The sequence below is a fragment of the Talpa occidentalis genome, unplaced genomic scaffold (assembly GCF_014898055.3).
Source record: "Talpa occidentalis isolate TD23 unplaced genomic scaffold, MPIMG_talOcc4v2.1 talOcc4.12, whole genome shotgun sequence".
NCBI lineage: Eukaryota > Metazoa > Chordata > Mammalia > Eulipotyphla > Talpidae > Talpa > Talpa occidentalis.
Window position 1 is genome coordinate 60,815,540 of NW_023601212.1, and position 26,402 is coordinate 60,841,941.

General features: G+C 34.5%; 1 protein-coding gene across 1 annotated transcript in view; it reads right to left on the reverse strand.

Moving 5' to 3' along the window:
- Positions 1-552: 552 nt before the first annotated feature.
- Positions 553-26,402, reverse strand: part of SUCO (SUN domain containing ossification factor) — a gene marked incomplete at its 5' end in the record, with an annotated part of 71,651 nt that continues 45,801 nt past the window's right edge. The window contains 9 exons of the mRNA XM_037506471.2: positions 553-2,573; positions 3,963-4,018; positions 13,857-13,948; positions 14,419-14,573; positions 16,249-16,353; positions 18,570-18,657; positions 19,973-21,136; positions 22,097-22,187; positions 22,940-23,008. Of these exons, the coding sequence (XP_037362368.2) occupies positions 2,130-2,573; positions 3,963-4,018; positions 13,857-13,948; positions 14,419-14,573; positions 16,249-16,353; positions 18,570-18,657; positions 19,973-21,136; positions 22,097-22,187; positions 22,940-23,008 (2,264 nt within the window). The remainder of the gene's footprint in view (positions 2,574-3,962; positions 4,019-13,856; positions 13,949-14,418; positions 14,574-16,248; positions 16,354-18,569; positions 18,658-19,972; positions 21,137-22,096; positions 22,188-22,939; positions 23,009-26,402) is intronic.

Consider the following 26,402-nt stretch of genomic DNA (forward strand, 5'->3'; position numbering starts at 1 on the left):
CTGCGCCACCGGGGAGGCCCATTTCATACAGTCTTAATCCCTAACTGGAGAAGAAATAAAAAGAGGATGATTATCACAGAAGATTGAAAGCCTATTAGATAACATAGCTTCTTATCAGGTACAAATCTACCACTGGCAAGAACTTTCACTCATTAAATATTTTTTTGCCTTATTTGGGCAATATCTCAGAGAAGAAAAATAAACTTCAAGTTGCAAGATGTTATGTTCTATTTAAATATAGAAAATATAAAAACAAGTTACAAAATATTACATACTCTAATATGGAAAAACAAAAAACTAGTCTTACAGATCATATTTAATAAGGGAAAACTACCCACATTTTATCAAACAGATTCAAATTCTCATCTTAGTGTTTGGAAAGGTAAACTGTGATTGTTTAGGGAACAAATGTTTATGTGAACATATAATCAGTTTGGAGTTGACTAACAACCAACCAATTACTTAAATGGTATGCTGTTGTGTTTAGCTTTTAAAGTGGCAAAAACTTACACCTATGTTAAGAGTAACAGATTTGTTACTCTCCTTCAAAGAACAGAAAAGCCAATAATTAATAAAGACAAGTGTTCAGATTTATTTGGAAATTCACAGTTTCTAATGGCACTACAGCTTTGTAGTTACATATTGAAAGTCATCTTTTCACAACACTGGATGCTGCACACTGATGGTGTAACTTCCCGCTCTACCTTTTCTCTCCTCTGGGCTTCTTTTCAACGGGTTCCTCCTGTACAATCAGGTCCTCTTGCTCTGAATGGCTAATTGTACAGACTGGAAAAAATTTTAAATCATCTAAAACATACTGTTAACCTAAAGCAGCAACTTAAACACAAAGGCTTTAAATAAGTCACATTACAAACAATACCCCAGAAAGGTATTAGACAAGTTTAAAAAGTCATTACTAAAAGTGCTCAATAAGTTATAACTTAAATCTTATAACACAAAATGATCAATTCTCTCTTTCAAAAAGAAACTTTCCTCTTCTACTCATTGCTGTACAAACACATAGTAAGAAATCATTTTATTCAAATAGTCACTGCCAATTATTTTTAAAGAAAAACTAGGACAAAAAAAAGACACATGGACATCACACACGGATACTTCTGCACTTTTGTAGCCAATGCAAAGCAAGTAATAAGAATCCCTTGAAACTTGCCCAATTAGACAAGGTTTGACAAACTCACTAGCTGGTTCTGTGCATAGGCACGTAGGCAGTGATTATGAGATTCGAACTCATTCAACAAAGCTTCAAATTTTCTATTTGTGGAAATAGAAAACAATGACCTTAAAGTTTGGAAGGATTAGTGCTTACTGTGAGTGTTTAAAATACAATATAGTTAAAGAAAAACTTTACAAGTGGTGGAATGTGATTAACAGGTAAATTTCAAAGAAATTTATTTGCAAATACCAATCTTTTGTAAGAAAATAGTTTGCCCCGTCCCCAAGTCAGTGACTAAAGAAAACTTAGTGTGACTAAAGTCAAATGAAAATAACATTAACATATCATCATGTACCTATAAGAATAGATTAAAAATTCCAGCAAGTTTGTTTCAAGTGAGTTTGCTAAATAGACTAGTTGGACAAGTCTTTAGGATCTTTTCACTGTTCGACCCACATTACTGAACTTCAGGCGCAGAGCACCTTAAAGCCTTGTAGTGTTTGCAGCTTCAAAAAACTAATAAAGTTATAAAAGAAATCAAATGACAAAAAACATCTTCCTCCTCTTCCAGTGGCATTATAAATAGACAAAAGGCACATAAATATGGGAAGGTGCAAGAAATAGGAACAAAGCTAAAGGAAGAGGTTTAGGCTTTCATTCCTATCCCACCCAAGGAACTGGGCTTCCAAATTACTTCTGTCCCAGTAATTAATCTGTGAAAAAAACTTCTTTACAAAATGTCTACCATTGTCCTTGTAGGAAGTGATCAGTCTTATAAAATTGCGGATCATTAACCAAGATTGACACAATCCCACCTACTTTTTAAAATGGCAGAAACCATAATTTCTGAATACTTCTCCCATTAATATTTTCTCCCTCCCCCAAATCCTTCAAATACCACAGATTGTTCTTTAAAGAACAAAAAAAGTCTCCAGTATGAAACATGTGACTAATTTTAGATATGTCCCGAGACCGCTGTAACCCCAAATGTCCCCACGGTGAGCTCTTTGTTTCCTTTGATTATGTCATGCAGGCTCGGCAACGATCCCGACTTAGTCTGTATTAGAGTTTTTAGCAATTTCCCTTGGTCTTGGACTTTAGATCGCCTTCGTTTTAAAGCCCTCTTCTCAGTTTTTGTCTTTTGGGTCTGTCCATTGCACAGACTTGTGCAGGCGGAAATGCCACAAAAATAAGACTCTTCTGACTGTGATGAAGTTTCTGAGCTTCCTTCAGATGGAGGACCTTTATAAGAAGAGTGATAAACTTCTCCCATATTAGAAAAATCTCTCTGATTTGTAAAGGGCTTCCTTCCTTTTATGTCTCCATTGGCTATTGGGTGCAATGGATCTGCTGGCTTTATGGTCTCAATTTTTTCGGTTTTATACTTGCAGCGTTTCTTCTGAAAGACAAGTAAAAGGACAGGTAGGAGTCAGACCTCCAATAGGCACGTAACTAAACATCTAGAGATGGAGGCAAGTGCAACCTCCAGTGAAAAGCAAGACAGTATTATAAACATTTGGATACTGCTATATTCTATATACATACCATCATTATCTTTCCATTTTGTAAACTACTCAGAAGTTCCTTATCTGACATCTGATTACAGATTTAAAGGTGGTAACTTCTAATTAAGCAGTGTTTTAACTAACATCTGAATACCCGTTACGTGCCAGCTATCATTCGAGTTGCTGTCATGTGTATCTTATTTACTAACTTTGAAAGATATTTCATCCCTGATTCCTAACAAGGTTCAGTCAGAGGCTTGGTTCCCTGTGCAACCTACAATGTAGAGAGTAGACATGTGATTGAAGCCTAAGCTTTTTGGTTGAAAAAACCAATTCTTTCACTTGCACACAATTACCTTTAATCAGAATGAGTACAACTTACTTTGAGATTCAAAATGGAAAAAGCACATACTTTTTAGCTAAAAAAGCTAAGGTATAGTTTAAGCTTAGATGCTGATCATATAAAGAAGTTACAAACTCTCTTGAGTTTCAGTTTTCTCATCTACAGGTTGTTGTGAGGAGTGTAGGACCAGCACATACACATTACTCAATAAATAATGGCCATCAACCGGGGATCATCAAACTTTTTCTGTAAAGGGCCAGACAGTAAATATTTTAGGCTTTGCAAGTACATATTGTTGCTCTTGAATATTCTTCTTTATTTTACTATGTTTTAAAAACAGCTCTATGAGTTGTGCTATATATACTCAATGAAAATACTACTTAAAAAAAGATGAAATCTTCTCTTTTGTGTCAACATGGAATGAACCTGAGGTGATTATAGTAAGTGAAGTAAGAAAGAGAAATCACCAGATAGTTGCATTCGTATGTAGAATATAATCAAATTTACAAAACACAACAAAAATAACTCGTAAGACTTTGCAAAATACGGTGGTTTCCCGAGGAGAAGGAAAGAAAAGGGAGCAGTAGTTTTCAGGGGTCAATTTAATAGGGTGAAAGACACTAAAATTTTGGTGGCGGATGAATGAGGCATATATACATACAGAGGTGTAAGCTGTATTCCTGAAATTTATATTAACATTGTAATCAATGGTAAATCAATGAAAGTTTATTTTTAAAAATTAGCTTTAGGCCCATACAAAAGAAGTCACAAGCCACATATGACCTATGGGTCACAGTTTACTGAACCCTGTAAACATTTATATTACTATTGAAAATAAATAATATGTTCAAGGACCATGTAAAAGATTATTAAACATTGCTACCTATTTCTTCACAACACAACAATATACAACACACGTTTAAAAGAAACAAATGTTTACCTTTTTTTCTGGAGAAAACTTGAGAGGTTCTACGATGTATAAATCATTTGGGTCTACTATAAGTTAAAAAAAAAAAAAAGAAGAAGAAGAAGAGGAAGACGTAAAATGTAAAGTAGATTATGTATGCCAGGATTAACCACTACAAAAATATTTTATGACCCCTTAGCAATTATTTTTTTAAACAGTGAGTTTATATCAATACCAGGTTAACAATGCATATATATTTTTAAAATTAGTAAGCCAAAAGCAACAAGGTAGGAGATGGCATCCTTATTTGGGCTTGATTGGTCACCTTCAAATAACTCCCTTCAAGTTTTTACCTAATAGCTGAATATCAGTCAATACAGTGGTAATCCTTCTTTTGGGTCTAGCCCTACCCTCATAACTGCTAAGTAAAATGATATCACCAAGTTAGCTAATATGAATTAGCTACCCATCATTTAAGTAATTCCCTAAAAAATCTAAACTCTACACTAAGTCCAAATGTTTGGTTAACATTGTGCAACAAGAAGTTGTGACCATGTGTGAGGGTTAGAGAAATGTGCACACAAAGAGATCTAAGAATTTTTTTCTAATTATTACTATGATTTACCCATGATCAAAACTATGAATTCCAAAGTCTAAAAATAGCTTCAGTGGCATCCCTCGTGGCACAGGCAGTTGAGGGCAGCGCTGTGAAGCTGTCCGCAGCCTCGGCAGTGCCAGTTCGATCCCCGCCGGCGGCGGAGCAACCCACGCAGTGTGACAGACCTTTCCTGTCTCGCCCACTGCTCCCCTCAGCAGTGTATTTCAGTCAGCCTGCCTGTTCTGTTCTGTTCCCGGCTCTGCCTCTGGTGAATCCTCTCACACTCCCGCACATCTGGCCTGTACCCCGGTTCTTGTGTAAATAAATAAATAAAATTTTTTTAAAACATAAAAAAAAAAATAGCTTCAACATGTAACAAATGAATAAACAATAGGAATAAACATTTCTGAACTGGTGAGTAAATTAGATATATTAGTTTTAGGTTTCTAAGATTTCATTATGTCAAGCACATTCAAGACATCTCTATGCCACCCCCAGAGTGGCATGGTAAATGTACATGTAAGAGGGGTTATTGATACTTTTAGTCCTGATCGATTAGAAATACACAATTTATGGTGTGACAGAAGTTCAAACAATTATAATTTTTTTTTTGTTGTTGTTGTTTTTGTTTTTTTAAAGATTTATTTATTTATACAAGCACTGGGTACAGTCAGAAGTGTGGGAGGGTGAGAGAATTCACCAGAGCCAGATTGGGGAACAGAGCAGGCAGAAGGACCGAAGTACACTGCTGAGGGGAGCAGCGGGCAGCAGGAGAGGTCTGCGCGCCATGTGGGACCCTCCTCCGGTGGCCGGGGAGCAGCCGGGGATCGAACCGGCACTGCAGAGGCTGCGGGCAGCTTCGCAACCCAGCGCTCAACCGCTGCGCCACCAGGGAGGCCCACAATTATAATTTTTTATACTGTCAAAGAAATTTGTTGAGGAAGACACTGAATATATGAAAATATTCAGTCATTTTTATCACATTACTAATCTTACTCAAATTGTTTAAAAAAAAAACATGACTGTAAACTTAATGAATGTTATTCAGATAACCTTCCCACTGAAAACAACTAAATATGATAGATTTTTAATAAATTATTGAAAGCACTAAAGAACTATTAAGATAGTGAGTAATCCCCAGGCCAAAATTCAAAGAAAAATAGAATTCAGAGTCAAGTGGAATACACAAGTCATTTCTGTCCTGAAAGCGTTTGCCAATGCAAAAATATGTGCACATAGGGCCTCCCTGGTGGCACAGGGGTTATTAAAGGCTCACCACTATCAAGCTATCACCACCCAACGTTGCGTGGTGTTTGATCCCTGGTCAGGGAGCTAAACCACATGGTGCAGTAGACCTCTCCTGTCTGTCTTGCCCACTGCTCCTCTGAGCAGTGTATTTTAGTAGATCCACCTGTTCAGTTTCCCACTCTTTTTCTGGTGAATCCTCTCACCCCCCGCACCTCTGGCCTATACCCCAGTTCTTGTATGTGTAAATAAATGAAAATAAATCTTAAAAAAAATATGTGAGCATAGCTCCGATGGCATCATAAGAAAATGTGTTGAAATCAAACTTCACATCTACCCAAAGTAGTTTAACAAGATATCCTTTCCATTCCCTCAGTAAACAGGGACTCCAAAGGCTTACATCCTCAGGGAAAGAATGAAGCTATAGGAAAGACTTAATAGTCCAAATCCCCAACACCTGGCAGTGGTCCAACAAACCTCAATTCACAAATGTAAAGTATTTTAAAATGAAAAGCAAACAAATTCTCTCTGGAATAAGGACCTACATTCTTACTCTCAAATTAGCCCTAGAAATAATTTCTCAAAGACATGGACTAGCAATGACCTTAGGCAAGCAAAAAAGCACCTTAGGTAAGAGCTTGCAGAAAAAATTAACAGATTCACAAAGATTCACTACATCAAAACTCCAAACAGACAATAAATACAGTTATACTGGGGTAGGTTCAAAATACCTGCAGGAAACATAAAACAAGAAAAAAATGCAGATGTTCGAAAAATACTAAAGACAAAAAAACTAAAAGAACTCTTAGCACTGGAAATGGTAGATTATCAATAGCTAAAGGACATGTGGTCTAGTAAGCAGATCAGAAGAAATCATACAAAATAAAGCACAGAAAGGCAAAAGGGTGGAAAAGAAATTTAGGAGACAATGGGGATATTATGGAGAAGGACTAACATTTAATAAAGTGAAGATTCTAAAAGAGAATGAAGCAGACAGTATTTTGGAGAAAAATGGTGAAGAATTTTCCAATATTGATCAAAAATACCAATTTGGAGATACAAAGTGTCCAATAAATTGAAGCAGGAAAAAAGAAATAATAGAGAAGTCTGAGGGCAAGTAAAAGTAAGACAAATGGAAATCCTTAGAAAGACTTAAGAATTAAGAAATTGGTAAATATGTGAGTAATTTAAATGAACTTTAGTATTAAAAAACCTTACTGCATTAAAACTGAGCAGAAAAAAAGTAAAAATACACAAAAACAATAACATATAAGTCAAGATAAGAAGAGACTGGTGATTGCCAGAGGGAGGGGATAGGAGGTGGGATAGGCAAAAAAATTTGTCAAAGGGGTCAAAAGCAAAATATTCCAATTATAAATAAATGGATCCTGGGGATATAATGTACAGAATGGTAACTACAGTTAATACTACTCCATTGTATATTTGAAAACTGCTCTAAGAGTAGATTTTAAAAGTTGTCATCGTAAGGCAAATAAATTTGTAACTCCATGTATGACTGTGGCAATCATTCTGCAATATTCTGAAATACTGAATCATTATGCTATATAAATGAAAACTAATATAATATTACATGTCGATTACATGTCAATAAAAATTTATGTAACATAACAAGTACACCAATTTAAAGTCAAGAGTGGGTTAAAAAAGTAAGACTCAACCATATGTTTATGAAAAATCCACTTTGAATGTTTAGATACATATAGATGAAAAATTAAGGGATGAAGACATATAATACTAAATAATCAAAAGCAAGCAGGAATAAGTATATTAATTTCAGACAGAACAGACTTCAGAATAAGGAAATTTATCAGAAATAAAGAGGGGCATTTCATAATAAAACAGTGACTATTCCAAGAAGACATAAAAATCCTCAATGTGTATGTGTATGTGCCTCACAACACAGAGACAAAATACATGAGGCAAAACTTAATGAACTGCAAGAAAATACAGATGGCTCTGTTACAGTTACAGGCTTTAATACACATCTATCAAAAATAAACAGATCTAGCAAGCTGAGAACCAGTAAGCACATAGCTGAATTTAAACACCAAAATCTATTGTATTTCTACACACTCGCAATACAGATATACACATACCATTTATGACAGCATCAAAAAATATTCTAGGAATAAAACTTTCAAAAGTTTTGCCTTTTTGAACCAAACAGATATTCTATGTTCTTCCCAAATTGATTTGTAGAGTCAATGTAATCTCAATCAAAAGCCTACTACTATTAATAAAGCATTGAATAAATTTATATAGAGATGTAAAGAGACAACACTGGCCAAGAAACCTGAAATAACTTGATATTCATTTAAAATTTTATGAGAATCACTACTTAATACCATATACAGAAAATCAATTTCAGGTAGATGAAAAACCTAAACATAAAAGTGAAATTAAACATGTAAAAGAAAACATAACAGAATATCATCCAAAAACTTGGAGTATTCTGTTTATTTTTTTTTCCTAAAGATTTGTTTATTTATACAAGAACCGGAGTACAAGCCAGATGTGCCGGAAGGTAAGAGGATTCAACAGAGACAGAGCAGGGAACAGAACAGGCAGACTGATGAAATACACTGCTGAGGGGAGCGGCAGGCGAGACAGGAGAGGTCTGCTTCGCCATGTGGGATTCTCGCCGGCCTCTTGCCGGCCTTCCGGGATCGAACCCGCACTGCAGAGGCTGCGGACAGCTTGACAGTGCAGTGCTCAACGGCCTGCGCCACCAGGGAGGCCCTGGAGTATTCTGTTTAAACAAGAGATAAATGACACTAACAAAGTGGAAAAATAAGTTAATAGATCTGATTACATTAAAATCAAGTGTTTTTCTTGTTTAAAAGACCACATGTTAAGTAAGATACCTGCAACATAACTAGCCAACCAACAACTAAGACCCAAATCTCAACAACAGCTATAACTCAGTACAAAAGAGGTCAACAACCCAATAAAAGAACAGGCAAAATAATTTTAAAGGCTAATGAAAGTCAAATGACTAAAAGGCATAAGATGATCAACTTAATTAGTAATCAAGATAATACAAATTATAATTGCAATGCACACACTTTAAATCATATCAATTTTGGGACCTCCCTGGACACGCAGGGATTAGTCTCAGTGCTATCAAGCTATTACCAGTCACTGTGGCATGAGTTTGATCCCCAGTGAGGGAGCTAACCCACATGGCACAGCACACCTCTTCTGCCTTGCTTGCTGCTGCCCTCAGCAGTATATTTCAGTAGCTCTACTTGTTCTCCCCATTCTGTCTCTGGTGAATCCTCTCACTCCCTGTACCTCTGGCCACCCCAGTACTTGTATGCATAAATAAATAAAAATCAACATGTTAATGTTGTTTGTTGATAAGAATGCAGTATAGTGGAATTTTTGGTAAAAATATAAACTGGTGTGACCATTTTAGAAAAGTCTGCTATTATCTTTCAATTTGCAGATAAGCACATTCTACAAACACAGCAATTTTACATTTAGGTACTATTCCTAGAGAAACTCACACAACTTAGGTTCCAGTAACAAAAGGTATGTTTATGGAAAAATCTCTAACAAAACACTAGCAAACCAAATTCAAGGATTATACATTGTGACCAAGTGAGACTTACTCTCAGAGCACAAGGATGGTTCACCATATGAAAATCAATCAATATATAATATACTACACATTAACAAAATGAAGGACAAAAACCACAAGATCACTTCAATTGATGCAGAAAAAGGCTATGACAAGATTCAACACACTTTCATGATTAAAAAAAAAAAACAAAAAACAAAAACACTCAGTAAACCAGGAACAGAAGGAAACTACCTCAACAAAATAAAGACTATTTATGAAAAGGCCACAGTAATATGATATTCAAAAGTGAAATACTGAAAGTTTTTAACTAAGATCAGGAACAAGGAAAGGATATGTCCTTATCATATAGTCAATCAAAATAGTATTGAAATCAATACTTCTAATCAAAATAGTATTGAAAAGTCCTAGCCAGACTAACTAGGCAAGAAAAAGAAAATAAAGGCATCCAAATTGGAAAGGAGGGAATCAAATTATCTTTATTCAGAAATGACATCATCTTATATGTAAAAAAATCTAAAAATTTCACATACAAAAAAATGGTAAAATAAATGAATTCGGCAGTTGTGCACACAAAATCAACATATAAAGATCATTTGTGTTTCTGTACAGTAATAATGAGTAATCCAGAAAAGAACTTAAGAAAACAATTTTATTCACAATAGCACAGAAAGTAATAAAAACTTTAGAAATAAGTTTAAGACAGTGAAGGACTGGTATACAGAAAAATACAAAACATTCATGAAAGAAATGAACACACCAACAAATGGAAAGATATTTCATATTCATCACTAGTAGATTTAATAGAGTTAAGATGTACACATGATCTAAAATGATCTACACAGGGCCTCCCTGGTGGCGCAGTGGTTGAGCACTGGGCTGCGAAGCTGCCCTCAGCCTCTGCAGTGCCGGTTCAATCCCCGGCCGCCAGCGAGGGTCCCACATGGCACGCAGATGTCCCCTGCAGCGCCCCTGCTCCCCTCAGCAGTGTATTTCATCAGTCTGCCTGTTCTGTTCCCTGCTCTAGTTCTGGTGAATTCTCTCACCATCCTGTGCTTCTGACTATACCCAATGCTTGTATAAATAAATAAATAAATCTTAAAATAAAATAAAATAGAATGATCTACACAGTTAGTGTAATTCCTATCAAAATCCCAACAGTGCTTTTTGCCTGAATAGAAAAATACATCCTAAAATTCATATGGGACTTCAAATAACCAAAACACTTTGAAAAAGTGTAAGATTCAGACGTCCTGATTTAAAACACATTATAAAGCCACAGTAATAGAAACAGAGATGGGATGGGCAAACAATACAGAGAAATGGAATAGAAAAAAGGTCCTAGAACAAAACCTTATCCATATGGTCAATATAGTGCCAATGCCAACCAATGGGGAAATGGATATCTTCTACAAATCTTACTGCAAAATCTAGATATTTAGAGGCAAAAGAAATGAAGTTGGAGCCTTATCTTTCCCCATGTGCAAAAATTAACCCAAAATGTATTAAAGACTACAACTATAAAATTCCTAAAGAAAACATAGTAGAAAAAACTTCATGACAATAATTGGCAATGAAGGGTAACATAACAAGTAGGATAACATCACATGTCAAAAATCCTATCAAAGAACACATACAACAGAGTGAAAACATGACCTACAGAATAGGAGAATATATGTTGTAAATGATACAACTGATAAGGGGTTAATATTCAGAATATGTAAAGAACACCTACAGTAAAAAAAAAAAAAAAAAAAAAAAAATCAAATAACCAGATTGAAAAATGGACAAAGTATTTGATATTCTCCAAAGATGACTTATAAATGGCTAACAAGCAACATAAAAAGATACTTAACATCAGGAATTATCAGAGAAATATACATCAAAACCATGAGTTACATCATCACACTATCAAAAACCAGAAAATATTACAGGTCTATAAAAAAAACAGGAAACAAGTGTGGCAAAGATGTGAGAAAATCAGAACACTTACACATTATTGGTGGGATTGTAAAATTGATGTAACCAGCATGAAAAACGGTACAGATGTTCCTCAAATATTGGAACTACCATATGTTTCGGCAATCTCACTTCTGGGTATATATCCAGAAGAAATAAAACAATGAAATATTTTCACAGTCATGTTCATAAGCAACACTATTTACAAAAGCCAAGAGGTAGAAGTGACCCAAATGCCACCAACAGATGTTAAAAAATATGGCATGAACGTAAAATGAAATATTATTGAGTCATAAAAGGAAGAAGATCCTGTCACATGTACCACATGGATGAACCTTAAGGACACTGTGCTAAGTAAAATAACTTAGGCACAGAAAGACAAATACTGTATGATTCTACTTATATGAGATATCTAAAGTAGTCAAATTCATAGGAACAGAAAATGCAATGGTGGTTACTAAAAGCTGGAGAAAAGGGTTTAATGGAATGATTTCAGATTTACAAAATGAAAAAGTTCTGGAGATCTGTTTTACAACAATGTGAATACACTCACTACTAAACTATACACACACACACACACAGAGTTAAAAGTGATTAAGATGGTAAAGCTTATATTGTGCATTTTTCACCACAATTTTAAAAAATAACACACGGTCTTGTCTCATAATGTTTAGACTGAAAATAAGGCAAATAGAGGATGGCTAACCTCAAAGCAGACTATAAGTGCTATAAGAAGAAATTTAATTCAAATAGAAGAAACAATAGCAGAATCAGAATTAAAGTCAGTCTCCTGCCTATTGTAGTCAACATTTTTAATTGTAAATATAAACAAGGATGAAATAATTGTTTAAAATAGAAGTAATTCTATTATCAGGTATAAAAGACTATTTCATTTTCTTTGAAATGTTACATAAAGAAAAGAGAAATAGTAAAATAGTCATGCTTTCAACTAATTTAAAATAAGATTAGAACTATGGAGAAGGAAAAACCTATTTCCTAATTACATGTATATAGTTCAAAAAAGGAATGTTACATATCCACTGGAATGGCCAAAAGAGCAAGAATACTAAATGTTAATAAGGATGTGTGGAACAAATGAAACTCATACATAGCTGATAGGAGGGCTGACAGGTGGAAAACAAAATCAGGGGTGTGTGTGTGTGTATATATACACACACATAAGGTATATATACATAAGGGGTGTGTGTGTGTGTGTGTGTGTGTGTGTGTGTGTGTATGGTACCATATATATATGGTACATGCCTAAGTATAAAAATATATCTTATGATTCAGCAATCCCATTTCTAGGTATATATCTAAAAGAAATCATCTATATGTTTACCAAATACATGTGATAGCCTCAAACTGAAAATAATCCAAATATAAATAAATGTGTGTAATGGAATACTACACAGGAATGAGAATAAACAAATTACACTCAAAGAAATGGTAAATCTCTCAACGAATAGTTAAAAGTCATAATAGCAGCTATCCAGTGAGAGAATGGGCAGTAACTGAAAGAACACAAAGTTTCTGGTCTGGATAATTTACTGGTTCTTAATCTGGGTCACATAGGTGTGTTTTGTTTGTGAAAACTTATCAATTTTTACATATAATAATTATACTTTCTTGCATATAATAAAAAATTTCAGTTATAAAAAGACATCAGACAAAATAAAATATGAGAAAGAAAACATCAGGAAGGAAGAATAGATTTACCAGTTCTAAGTAAACATACATGTAATGGGTTAAGTCTGTAAAACTTAGTGATAACAGTAAAATCAGCTGAAGTTCAGGAATGATTACTTGATGATTTGATCTATTAAAACATGTTGCTTAGTTACTAATCCTAAAGCAAGAGGGAGGGAGAGAGAGAGAGAGAGGCCAGTGATCATTAAGAAAGCACTCCTAATTGAAATATACAATTTGGCTATTAACCTGGCTATTTTAACCTTGCTATGACAATAAATCTCTTAGTAAGTACTAACTGTAAAAGTACTGATAAAGCAAAATAGCAACTCAGTACCATCCACTCATTTAAATTTAAGTATTCATTAAATGTTAGACAGTGGAAAGCTATTATAGACTCTGGGCTATAAAAAAAGACAGGCCAGATTTTTTAATTAGAAAGTGCCTCATAGTCCTAAACTATAGACAAAAGGGGTCCTACCTGTACAGGAAGAGGAGGCAGATAAGCACAGGATGCTATGGGAGGACATTCAGGTTTTCCATATCTGTTGAACTTTCTCAAACATCCCTTTCTAAAAAGAAATACTTCTAAACAGGAGCATGTGCAAACAAAGCTACCAATGGCTAGTTAAATAAACTAAGCACCCCTCCCACCCTATGGGCTCTTAGGAACAAAGATAAAGTGTGAAAGTGGTAAGGTGGCTTTAACACAGCACAAACGCAAAGATTTGCATCCATTATTCTGTTACAGATGGTCTCAAACACAATACTGACATACTTATTCCAGAAGTAAGCTACAGTCATGTTTACACACACACACACACAAATCTACCTTCTTTGCCAGTTAACTGTAGAGACTTTGATCTGATGAGTGGGAATGAAGTTCTCCTTTTCAAATTCATATCATCATAGGAAGAGAAACACCTAACACATTAAGAAAAAAAAAAAATCAATGTTAAGCATAATGAGTAAACAATATATAACTTACTCTACAAGTTGGGACTATTGGAAGTTATTGAGAATTTGTACATGCCACATGGGACCAAGCTCTAAAGGAACATTCCAATTACTGCCAATACATGTGTGGGGGGTGGGGGGGAAGAATTCTAAAGATTCTTCTCTAAAAGGTGCAATACTGAAATACCTATCTTTTCCCCTTTAGAATTTCACATTTAAGCATCTTTTAAACCCAAACATTTCAAATACATTAGTCAACAGAATCATCCAAGCATGTAGAACTTGGATGCCTCACTAACTCAAATAAATCTTTCAAAATTTTGGTCTCAAGATAATCATATGGTAAAATGAATTAACTCACTATTTGTTCAAAGTTCTCAAAAATACAAAATGCATTGTAACAAAAAGAAAATTGTGAAATAGAGTGCCAACATTACCTTTTAGGGCTTGGATACTGACTACTTTTAGGAAGTTGTGAAATAAAATCTCCATCAAATTGAGGGGTATTTCGACAACGCTGCATACAAAGCATCAGTCCCAAGACAACACAGAGAACCAAACATATGACAAGGTAGCTTTGTCGATCTGAGACCTGAGATGGGAAAGGATTTGAATCAATAAAAACAATAATAAAAAATATAGTGAAATCCAAATTCAAAGGAATCAAAAATTCGATCATTTTAAACATTTTTCAATGTGCTTCAAAAATACAGGCTATATACTCTTTGATATTACACAACTATGCAATGTTTTACTTTTTAGTTTTCCCTTAATCCTTACCTAGAAAATTTTAAACAAATGGAAAAGTTTTAGAAGTGGTACAATACAGGCCTCCTTGTTGGCGTAGGGGTGCTATCATCACTATGGTCTGAGTTCCATCCTCAGCCAGGGAGCTAACCCACATTTGGCAAAGCAGACCTCTCCTGGCTCTCCTGCTGCCCCTCAGCTGTGTATTTCAGTAGATCCACCTGTTCTGCTCCCCACTTTGTCTCTGGTAAATCCACTCACCCCCTACACCTCTGGTCTACACCCCAGTTCTTGTATGCATAAATAAATAAAAATAAGTCTTTTTTTAAAAAGTGGTACAATATACATATTCATGCCTTTCATATATGTCCACCAATTGTCAACCTATTACGACACTTGCTCTGTCCTTCTATTTATATTATTTCTTCCTTAGGGAGAGAAAATGATGCTTGTACCTAGTCTTTCCCATCCTGTAAAACCGAGCCATCAGTTTTAAGCCAAAAACCTAGGGCTCACTCATAGCCTCTCATTACCATACAATCTTTCAGCAAGGTTTGTCTCCTTACCTTTTAAACATATTCTCAATTTAACAACCTCACACTGTTCTCCACTTCTAAAATCCTAGTCCAAATCACTTTCACCTCATCAGATTACCACAATTACCTGCCAATGGGCTTCTTCCTCACACCTGCAATTCTCCACAGAGCAAGAAATAAGGAATTTCTTAAATTATTAAATGAGCTGATCCATGTCACTATACTCTGCAATGACTTTGCAATGATTAGAACTCACTTCTTACCCTCATGCCTCTCATTCACTGCTCCAGCAACATTAGCTTCCTTTCTGCCCTCAAACATTTTACCTTGTTTGTAATCATGGGTCCTTTGCCCTAGTTCTGCGAGTAACAGGTTTGGTCTGACCTCAAGCTGTATATGACTGTTTACTCTTACTGAGTATTCAGTCTTAACACCACCTCCTCATAAAAGACTTCCACGATTTCCATGATCACCCTAGCCAAAGCAGCAATCTTTATCACACTAATCTATTCACACACATTTTGTTATCTTCTTGTTCTTCAGAGCACCTATTGTTAGGAGAAATGATCACCTATATTTACTATATGTATTTCCTTTCTCCCACAAAACATAAAGCCTGTGAGGCCAGGGGCTATGCACTACTATATGCCAACCTGAAGCTCATGCGTCATATACTGACAGTTCAATCAAAATGTGTTAAATCAATGAAATCTTTGCTTTCCTTAGCAACCTAACATGTATTTTTGAAGTGAAAATGGAGAATTTATTGCAAAAAGCCTAAAACTGCTTTATAACTGGTAAGATATAATGGTTGTGTTTTCCAAAAGATTTTGATACTTCATTTCCAAAATTTAAAGATGCCACATTCAGGTATAATAAAAAGTTCTCTATAAAATTCTGTTCAGTTAAAATTCATTTCTACCAAGTTTTTAAAAAGCCTGCCTTTATGATAATCTCTATATGTGCACCTGCAAAAACAATTACCTCACGTTTTAATTCTGCTACTGTTGTTGATAAGTTTGAAACAAGTTGTGTCATGTTGGTCAGTTGTGCCTGAAGTAACTGGATGGCTTCAGTTTGACGTTGATCCTATGATAGAGGAAAAAAAATAAGTACTTTATTTTCCATCTGTACATTAACTACATTATAAATTCAAGTAAATAATCTGCTAAGTGGAATGCTGCCCGATTCATGAATCATTTAATAAAACTAATTGGTTTTAAAATTAACTTGGTTGGATTCTGTTACTTAATATTATGATGTCACATAGTCAATAACCTACAATTGATCATGCAGACCATCAATGCTATGCTGGGGGAAGAGGTTTCATGTATAAAACTGTAACAAAAATGTTTCACTTACTACCATTACTGTGATCTTCTGGGGTAATTTCTATCCTACTTTATTATTTTAAAATGTTGAACATAAATGACTCATTAAATTGTTTAACATTTGGAAAACACTGATGAATTCTAGACATTTATAAACATTTACAGGATAAGGTATTAAATTTAATAAGTTGGCTAACCTTTCTAATCAAGATTTACTTCCAATACTATAATAGCAAAGATGTTAACATATAAATCACAGGGAAAAATACAGAGTAAGGGAAATTAATACAATTAATGAATAAATATTGTGCTCATGTATTATAACAGTTATGTTAAAGTGTAAGTTCTTCAATTGATCTATAAATTCAACACAGAGTGATTTTTTTTTTTTCCTTCTGGTGGGAGGGTTGGTGATTTTAATAGAAACTGACAAGCTTGCTCTCAAATCCAGATTGGTCAAAAAATTTTGGAAAAGAAGAGTAAAGCCAAAGGAGGATTCACATTACCTTAAAAGTTACTTCATAGCAATGGTAAGATGTACAAATAAATAAACAGAAAAGAAGCCCAGAAATAGACCAATAGATATAGCCAATGGATTTTTATGAACATGGCAAAGGAAACTCAGTGCAGATAGATGTCTTTTGAACAAATGATGCTGAAAAGCTAAGGAATATCCACATTTCCTAATCTCCTTCCTCTATACTTCCTTAATCCTTTCCAACGCATAAAAAATAACTCAAAATGGATCATAAACCTAACATAATACTAAAACTATAAAATTTCTAGAAGAAATTACATGAAAAAGAGTCTGTGTGACTTTCTTTAGGCAGGGATTTTGCAGAACAAAGCAAATGGTAAACTGGGTCTCAACAAATTAAAAATGTAGCTTTTTCAAAATACTTTTAAGAGAATGCAAAAACAAGTAACACTGGGCCTCTCTGGTGGCACAGGCAGTTGAGCGCTGAGCTGTGAAGCTTTCCGCAGCCTCGGCAGTGCCTGTTCGATCCCCACCGGCCACAGAGCAACCCACATGGTGCAGCAGACCTCTCCTGTCTCACCCGCTGCTCCCCTCAGCAGTGTATCTCAGTCAGTCTGCCTGTTCTGTTTCCTGCTCTGTCTCTGGTGAATCCTCTCACTCTCCCACACATCTGGCCTGTACCCCGGTTCTTGTATAAATAAATAAATCTTTTAAAAAAAAAAAGTAACACTGGGGGAAAATAACATTTGCAAATCAAATCTCAAGTTCAAAAAAAGGACCTGCACTCAAAATGTGTAATAACTTTCAAACCTTAAAAAAAAGTGGGAGAGGGAGTAGAGGGGAGGAATTTTTTATGGAATCACAACTATAATGTTGAGAATTAAAGGCTAAGATTAAGAGGCAATGGAACTCACTGAAATTATAAGTCTTTTCACTTCACCTCATCTCACAAGTCCCTACACCAAAATACCTTTTAGAAAAGTTTGACATAAAATAATTGTGATAACACATTATAAAAACTTAATAAACATCACATTTAACAGTGCAATACTGAGGTCATTCCCTTAAAATCAGCAGAGAGAATGGCAACCATCACCAGTCCTATCACATCATATATAGCTCAAGGCGAAAGAGAAAAAAAAATAAAAACATATAAGGATTGAAAAAGAAGAAAAACTGTTGTTTCTTATTTGCAATAAAATTGTCTAATTGAAAACCACAAAAGAATTGAGTTTAGCAAAAGTGCATAAAAGTACAGTGTACCTCAACACATGTCTCAAAATGTAGGATTAAAATGCTCTAGAAAGTTTTCTCTAAAGGATATAATGATGCTAAAAACTATGCGACTTTCCAAACATTGGTGATGCATAACGGACTTAATCATTAGTTATCAGGAGAAAAATAAACTAGTAATACTTAATCTTCCTACCGGAGAGATCCTACAAAATTCAATGGAAATTTACGTAAGAAGAAAGTAAGACATGCAGATGACCAACCTGCTCCTCTGCTATTCTTGAAGTATTCTGAAGTTTTACTATTGTTTTATTAAAAGCCTTCTGCATTTCTTCCATTTGTTTTCGGTACCTGTGGAGTTAAGAATTGATCTAAATTTAATTTCTTATTTACTCATTTATTTACTGGAAACACCTCTGATTTTGATGAGATAAATTCATTTTTTCTATAAATGATGCTTGTGAACCTGTGTGATACAGGTAAAAAGAAAGGTTAAAAAGGAGATCCCTTGCTGTTAAGTCTTAGCCCTTCCGCCATGGTGGCCTAGGTTCGATCCCTCGCCAGGGAGCTAACACACATGGTGAAGCAGACAGCTCCTGCCTCACCCGCTGCTCCCCTCAGCAGTGTATTTCAGTGAATCCGCTTGCTGTGCTTCCCACTCTGTGTCTGATGAATCCTCTTACCTATACCCCAGTTCTTTTACACAAAATAAAAAAAAAAAAAAAAATCTTAAAAAAAAAGATCCCTTGAAGTATCGGCTACCTCAATGTCAATTCTATGCATCTCACTGCTATAGAAGAGTTATTACCAATTGCTGTAGTTCTCCTGGGGGCTGCCTGGGGTATGGGAGGTGATTGGGAAAAGCAGGTATGAGCTAGGTGAACATGCACATGAACACACAATCTGTCGATAAATGTATGGGCTAGGGCGAAACCCCATTTAAGATATAATGACTACCTTAGTGACATCTCATCAGTATTTCTACTTAAGAGGAAGAAGAAAAGGTAGTATTTCAGAAATTTTAAACACTTAATGCCAAAATGCTGGAGAAGCCCTGAGGACCCTGGGAACTTAAAAGGAACCAAAAAAAAAAAGAGTACACATGCTTGTCAAATGAAAAATGGTATCTTAATAACTGCATAAACATACTGGAATTGCCTCTGGCACTTATGAGCAGAAGAACATAAATTATTACAACTAGAACTAGGACTCTAGGACTTATTTAAAATAGCACAAATGTTGCCTAATTATCCAATTCGGTCCATTCTAATTTTCACTTACTTAAACTCTAGAATGATCCCTTGTCAAGTTTCACTAGGAGCTTTAAGGTTCATGTGCTATGATTTTTTTCCATGAGCACACTGGTAATCAAATAGTAAAAGTGGCTAAATTTAAGCGACAGTAGAAAGCAGAAATGGAGTACAGATAATTCAAACTTGTTACCCTAATATCAAAAGCATTTCATTACTTAGTACTTCTAAAAAAGAAATTATTCTTTAAGTCACCAATTAATATCCAATTACATTCTTTCTCTTCCAGATCTTTTATGCTTACTGCTATTATATCACAGGATAATGAAATCCTTCCTCTTCTAGTCACAGAGTATGTTCTGCTACTTAACTCATAATATGCAAAATAGATTGTGCTCATTCATAAGAAAGCTTACCTTTGGCTTAGCTCCTCCAGATAGCGACCACTAAGAGACATGTTAACTTCTAAGGCTTTAATACGATTATTAAGTCTCATAAATACTGACTCCTTTTGGTTTGATCCATGTACAAGATTCCCATTAGCATATCCCAGATCTGTAGAATTCTGCAGTTCAGCATAAAAATCTGTAGCTGTCCTCTGTAACCCTCTCAAAAGGGCATCTTCTGGAGATTGTTCCTCCTCTTTTACTTCAGGTAATGTAGAAGAATCCACAACAGGAGTCAAAATTTGCTTTGGTGTATCAGCTATGTTTATTTTGGCTTCACCATCTTCACTTTCTGGTACAGTAGGTGTGTTTACAGGTGGCACTATTGTTTCAGATAGCTTTGTGATAATTTGCATGGAGTTTACGTCTTCTTTTACAATAGTATCCATTACTTCATTAACTTTACTTGTTTCATAGATCACAGCTGGTTTTTCTATAGAACTAAAACTCACAGACTTCTTTTCTGTTTCATTATCAACCTCAACAAAACCCTCTTGGGGAACCACCTGTGATGGTATAGGATCTGTCTCATATTTAATAGACTCAGATACTTCTATTTTAGATAATGAATTGATTTCTGGAGTAACATCTAAATGAAGAGACTGAGAAAGAGTTTGAGGATGGCTTGGTTCAAGTTCAATTGCATCTATAGTGTGATTAGTCAAATCACCTTGGCCCATACTACTTAAGTCACCTCCAACAATAGTTTCAGCTTCATTTTCCTTACTCTTACTATTCAATTCTTCACTTTGAGGTTGCAATACTGAAACATCTACTGACCCTGCAGGAAGTAGTAATGGTGGTTGAAATGACACAAGATCATTTCTTTCTTTATTCACAGCAGTTCTGCTGCGTTGCCGATAAAAAGCAACACTAACTGAACACCATTCATATATGTATTCCGAAAAAGTAGAAATACAACAAATTGTAGCGAGTTCACTGCAAAATATTTGTGTCTCTAACTCGAACCAGGGTGATGACTCATCCTCTTGTTCACCGCTACCCAGAAGTGTCACTGTGGATGGACTTGCATCCTCCTCTTCCTCTTGAACTAGTTGTACAATGGGACTCTCTTTCGGAATATCTGGTGATGACACCTCTATGTCTTCTCTGTGTTCTTCAGTGGTTACAAACCTAAAATTATATATCTTAATTATAAATCACTTTAACTAGAAATCTGAAGTTAAAATTATTATAGATATTTCACACAGAAGACAAAAGACCAAAAATGAAGAAATACAAATTATTTTTTGATGAATATTTCCCCTTCAAATCATTTTCATCATAAAGACAAAAACTGTTCAGAAATGGTAACAGAGGACCATTTATCAGTTAACATTTGAGAGACTGAAACCACAATATTTAACAAATCAAACTTGTGTTTTTATAATGTTTAAGATACTTACTGAAATATCACATACCTTTCTTCCTATAAATCTACCTAAAATCTTTATAAGCTTCATCACTCTTTGTATCAGAAACTAAGCCACCTAAGGACTATTAAGTCTCACAGCCAGAATCAGAATTCTTAATATTTATGAATGTACTTTTTGCTTGACTATCCTATCTGAAAAGGCAGCTAGGATTCTGAAAGGTAATTTTTCCAAGGATTATTTAAATAATTCCAATATGGCATTAAACACACACATGATTATCTACTTCAGAGAGAAGAGTATTTTTCCCTCCCACACTCACCCCCTATACTGTTTAAGTATTTCAGGCACCCTTTATAGCTTTTTCTAGGCATAGCACAGATACTTAATCAATGCTTTCAAATTACAGGCCTTTTATATTTGTCCTCAAATCTATACTTACAGTGTGAGGTCAATTATTTGCAATAAGGATTCAGTGTTGGGAAATGTAAAGTAATACATAATATCAATATGACAAACATTTGGTTTAGAGTGAAGTATATTCCTAGTACCAAGAAACAAAGTACCTTGTACCAAGCTGTTTTGAAAACTGAAACATCCTTCCTATGATTCAGAGCTTTGGATAGATAATCATTTCACATACAAATCACAAGTAGCTTTTCATATGCTAGTATAGATAGCTCTCTATTTTAACAAAACTCTAATATACAATATAACTTACTCAGGTGCTGTAACAAGACTTGAAACAGGAACTGACTCAGGCATTTTAGGTGTAGTTGTGGCAGTGGTATTCTCAGATATACTTCTATTTCCTATTTCAAAAAAGATGCCCATTTTGAGTTTAATTTTAAAAAGCTATACCATAAAACATTTCATTTTAACAAAAAACTTAGTTTCAATGTCAATTCAATGTCAATTAGGTTTACTATTGAAGACTTTTTTTATCAGTTCTTTTAGTAAGTATTGATTGTAAAAGGTCACAACTACAACTAATGCATATTCTTTTCCAACTTCTCAGATAATTAAACTCACATAACTATGAATTTTATGTAATATTACATGATTAATATGTTTTCTAGACCTGAAGTTATAAAGAGAATAAGAAGAAATAAACAGGTCATTTCAAGTTTGCTCTTAGAACTAAGTAATTTTTTAAAATAAAGGCAAGATTGTTTCTCCTTGTTAATAATATTCTTGTTTGGCACTCATTAAGGGAAAATAAACCCTCTTTCTAAATGGAATATCTCAAAAAATAAAAGGAAAACATAGTTGAAGTATTACTGGTTATCAAAACCTCAGTAAAGAAATAAGGAGTAAAATCACTACTTTGACAATAGGGAAGAGTCAAAATACAAATTTTGAATTTACATAAACAGGATCCTATTATAAAAGAGAATTTGTGTAATTTAAATAATAAATAATAAGATAGCTAATTTCCTTTGGAACATTTCAGTATTTCTAAATAAAAAAAAACTGCGTGATAATGTAAGCTTTATTAATTTTCTTAGTAAGAAAGAACCCTGAATTATCAGATATTTCAAAGACCCATAAAATGATTAGGTACCTTCTGTTAGGTCTTCAGTTTTTGCTCCCAGAATATTAGCGGCAATATTCACCATATTTAGAATGGCATCTAAAACAAAATTCAATCAGAGAAAAATACCAATACACCTAAATAGTCTCATATAAAAATATCAGAAAATCAAGAAACCATTTGTAATGGTCCTTTTTTTGCATTTTTGGACTAAAGTTAAATCACCTGCTACTTAAATACAGGACACAAATTTCAGCCAAAAGATATAAAACATAAATCTCAATTTTTATGTTCATAAGGACTGAAAATTAAAATGTACTTTTATAATAAAGCTTCCCAAAATGTATAAACAAAATGCTATATTTAGTATATCATAAATATTCAAATATAATTCAACATAGTATTGTGACAAGGAAGAAATATGTCCAAAATTCATATTTCACAGAGAAGTTTGTTTTTCTTTAATAAGGTTCGAAAGGTTAAAGAAACAAAAATTTTTTCCTAAACAGGTAATAATCATAGGTAACCAAAAAAAGGGGAAATTATCCAAAGGACAGCAGATTTTGTTTTATGAACACATAATATCTATTGGTATTATGATTAAATCCCAAATTGATATTGCCTATAATTAAATTTATTAGATTAAATTTAACAATGGACAATAAAATACACAAATTTTTTCACGAGTTGGGTGGATACAGTTATGAGGTAATTAAACCTCAAAGTTACGAAACTCTAAGTGTAGGAGGTAAAAAGCAAACTGCATATCTGCTAATTTTGCCTCTTTCCAAAGAAGGTATTTGGATGATGACTGAAGTGGCACAAACCTTAATCTATATAAAAGAGGAGGACCATAAAAGAGCAGAAATCAAACCAGCTCATGCTGAGAACAGGATGATTCCCACCAGGAATATGATATAACTTCAAGGGAAATTACCTTCTACCCCCCATGTAATCTCTGAAGTTTCACTGAAAGTTACTTCATCAGTATTAGGTATTTCTCCTATTAAAATACTAAGGCTTGCGGTCTGCCTGGTGGCGCAAAGGGTTAAAATGCAGCTATTGCCAGCCACCACAGCAAGAGTTTGATCCCCGGCCAGGGAGGTAACTCACATGGCACAGCAAACCTCTCCTGTCTCATCCACTGCTCCCCTCAGCAGTGTATTTCTGTAGATCTGCCTGTTCTGTTCCCCACTCTGCTCTGGTGAATCCTCTCACCCACTGCCTCTCTGGCCTGTACCCTAGCTCTTGTATGCATAAATAAATAAATCTTAAAAAAAAATACTAAGGCTTGTCAGAGGCTATGTATGAAGCATCATCATCTATTTGTATCCTTTTTTTTTTTTTTTTTTTTTTTTGGTGGGACCCTAGCCGGTGGTGGGGGATAGAACTGGCGCTGCTGAGGCTGCGGGCAGCCTCGCAACCCAGCGCTCAACCGCTGCGCCACCAGGGGAGGCCCATCTATTTGTATCTTAGTCTCCTCTCCAAGAAGAGAGCCATAGGATTTTTTTCAACACACACCAAAAAAACCACTGATGTGAAAAGTAGGAAAGGATCCAAAAGAGGACAAGCTAATACATGAAGAAAGTTGGAAAGGGGCTAAGCATTGTTATCTGGAGCTGATCCTGTAAATATATGCTTGTGGGGTAGGAGAGTTTAGGTTAAAGGTGATAACCAGTAGACATTATTTTGCTCTTTACAGAACTATGATCCTATGCTTTGAAAGGCCTTGTTTGCAATCATTAGTAAAATATACTCAAGTTTTATATCCGACATTTTAAAATGTTCAATTTTATAAGTCAACCTTGCCTTTTGACCTGGCAAATTGGTAAACATAAGTGGTCTCGGTTCTGAAACAGATACCTCAGCACTGATAAAAACAGGAAAGGAAACTTCATATTTTTTTTAACAAACCAAGACAAAGTAGCAAGAAAAACTGTTACTTCCTCAAAAACCCACTTTTAAATGCCAACCAATATTTCAATTAGTGGTATGTGATCTTCTACTCAGCCTGCTGGCTAAAGCTGATCAAACCTGACTACTTGACAAAACCCAGATTTGTAATCTTAGTCTTTACCCAAGTGCTTGTATTTCAAAGGGTGATCTAACCTCATATTTCAAAAATTTTGGCACTCACTATTTAAAGAATTCAAGTAAAGATCACACCAATTATCATGTGTAAATAAAGAGGCTTTAGAGCACTATTTTTTAACCTAAATATTAATACTAGTACCTACAAAGAAGGGAAAATTTATACTATCCATTTAAAAATCATTTCAGAGAACTACCTTCTAATAAAAAATTTGGGGAAAATTTTTACTTTCTCAGCCCATCTAACCGACAAAAAATAATTTTGCATTGTTCATGGAACACTGAAAAATGTAGTCTTTTCTTGTCTTTTAAGGGAAAGCAGGACTGTGTATATTCTAATCTGAACACTCATATTTTGTATCCGAATACATATCAGCCTGTCACAGTGACAATCTGATCACTACAAAGTCTTCAGGTAGGCTATACTAATAATTTGGTATACAGTATCTAACTAGATCTCTGTTCCTAGTTTCTCCTCAATTAGCAAACTCTTTAATCTTTGTATTAGGCAACTATTCCTCCTAGCTTATCTTCATGCTTTAGACAATCTCCAGTACACTAACAGTTCTTTTTTGATAGAGAAAACAAATTACCTAAACTACAACACAAGATAAACAAACAAAAATAAATACTTCAGCTATCTCTGAAGCATGCTCACATTCTCTCTTTTTCTTCTAGGACTTAAAATACATACACTTATTAAAAAAATACTTAAAAGTAGTTAAAAAAACAAATATTATATTTTATCTTAAACATATGCATTAAAACCTGGACTTGATTTGGAACTTCTAATAAAATACAGGTCTTTAGTAGGGGTACAGGCAGGTATGCAATAATATCAAAGTAGAGAATGATCTGGAAAATCCACATGACAAGTTCAAAGATAGCAGAGTGATATAAAGATTTCTTATTGAGCCAAAATATTATAATATTTTAGTTCAAGAACACAAACAAAAGAATCAGAGAGAGGAGCTACTAGAGCTGGCATATATGCAAAGAATGGTGGCTATTACACAATGAACTTTATAAACACAAATTTAAGGGCACAAACATTAATATTCAGATAGATATAGCAGCATCTTTTATACCTAAACAATGACATCCATTGCAGTGAATGAAGCACCTATTTTTAATACCATTATCAGCAAGATAACAATAGCTCTTACTTTAAAGGATTCAATATTATCTAAAGTCTACTGACTAGCAATAGAACAAAATAAAAATATATAATATGTAAAAAAATTAAATATTATATAAAAGGATTCCCTTTATCCAGGTATTTTTAATGTTATTCTTCCTATTTCTTAAAAAAGTACACTGAAGTCTACTGTCTTCTATGGAAGAGAAAAAATGCAAAAAGGGATATAAAGAGAGGGAAATGACTCTGAACTTCATATACCAT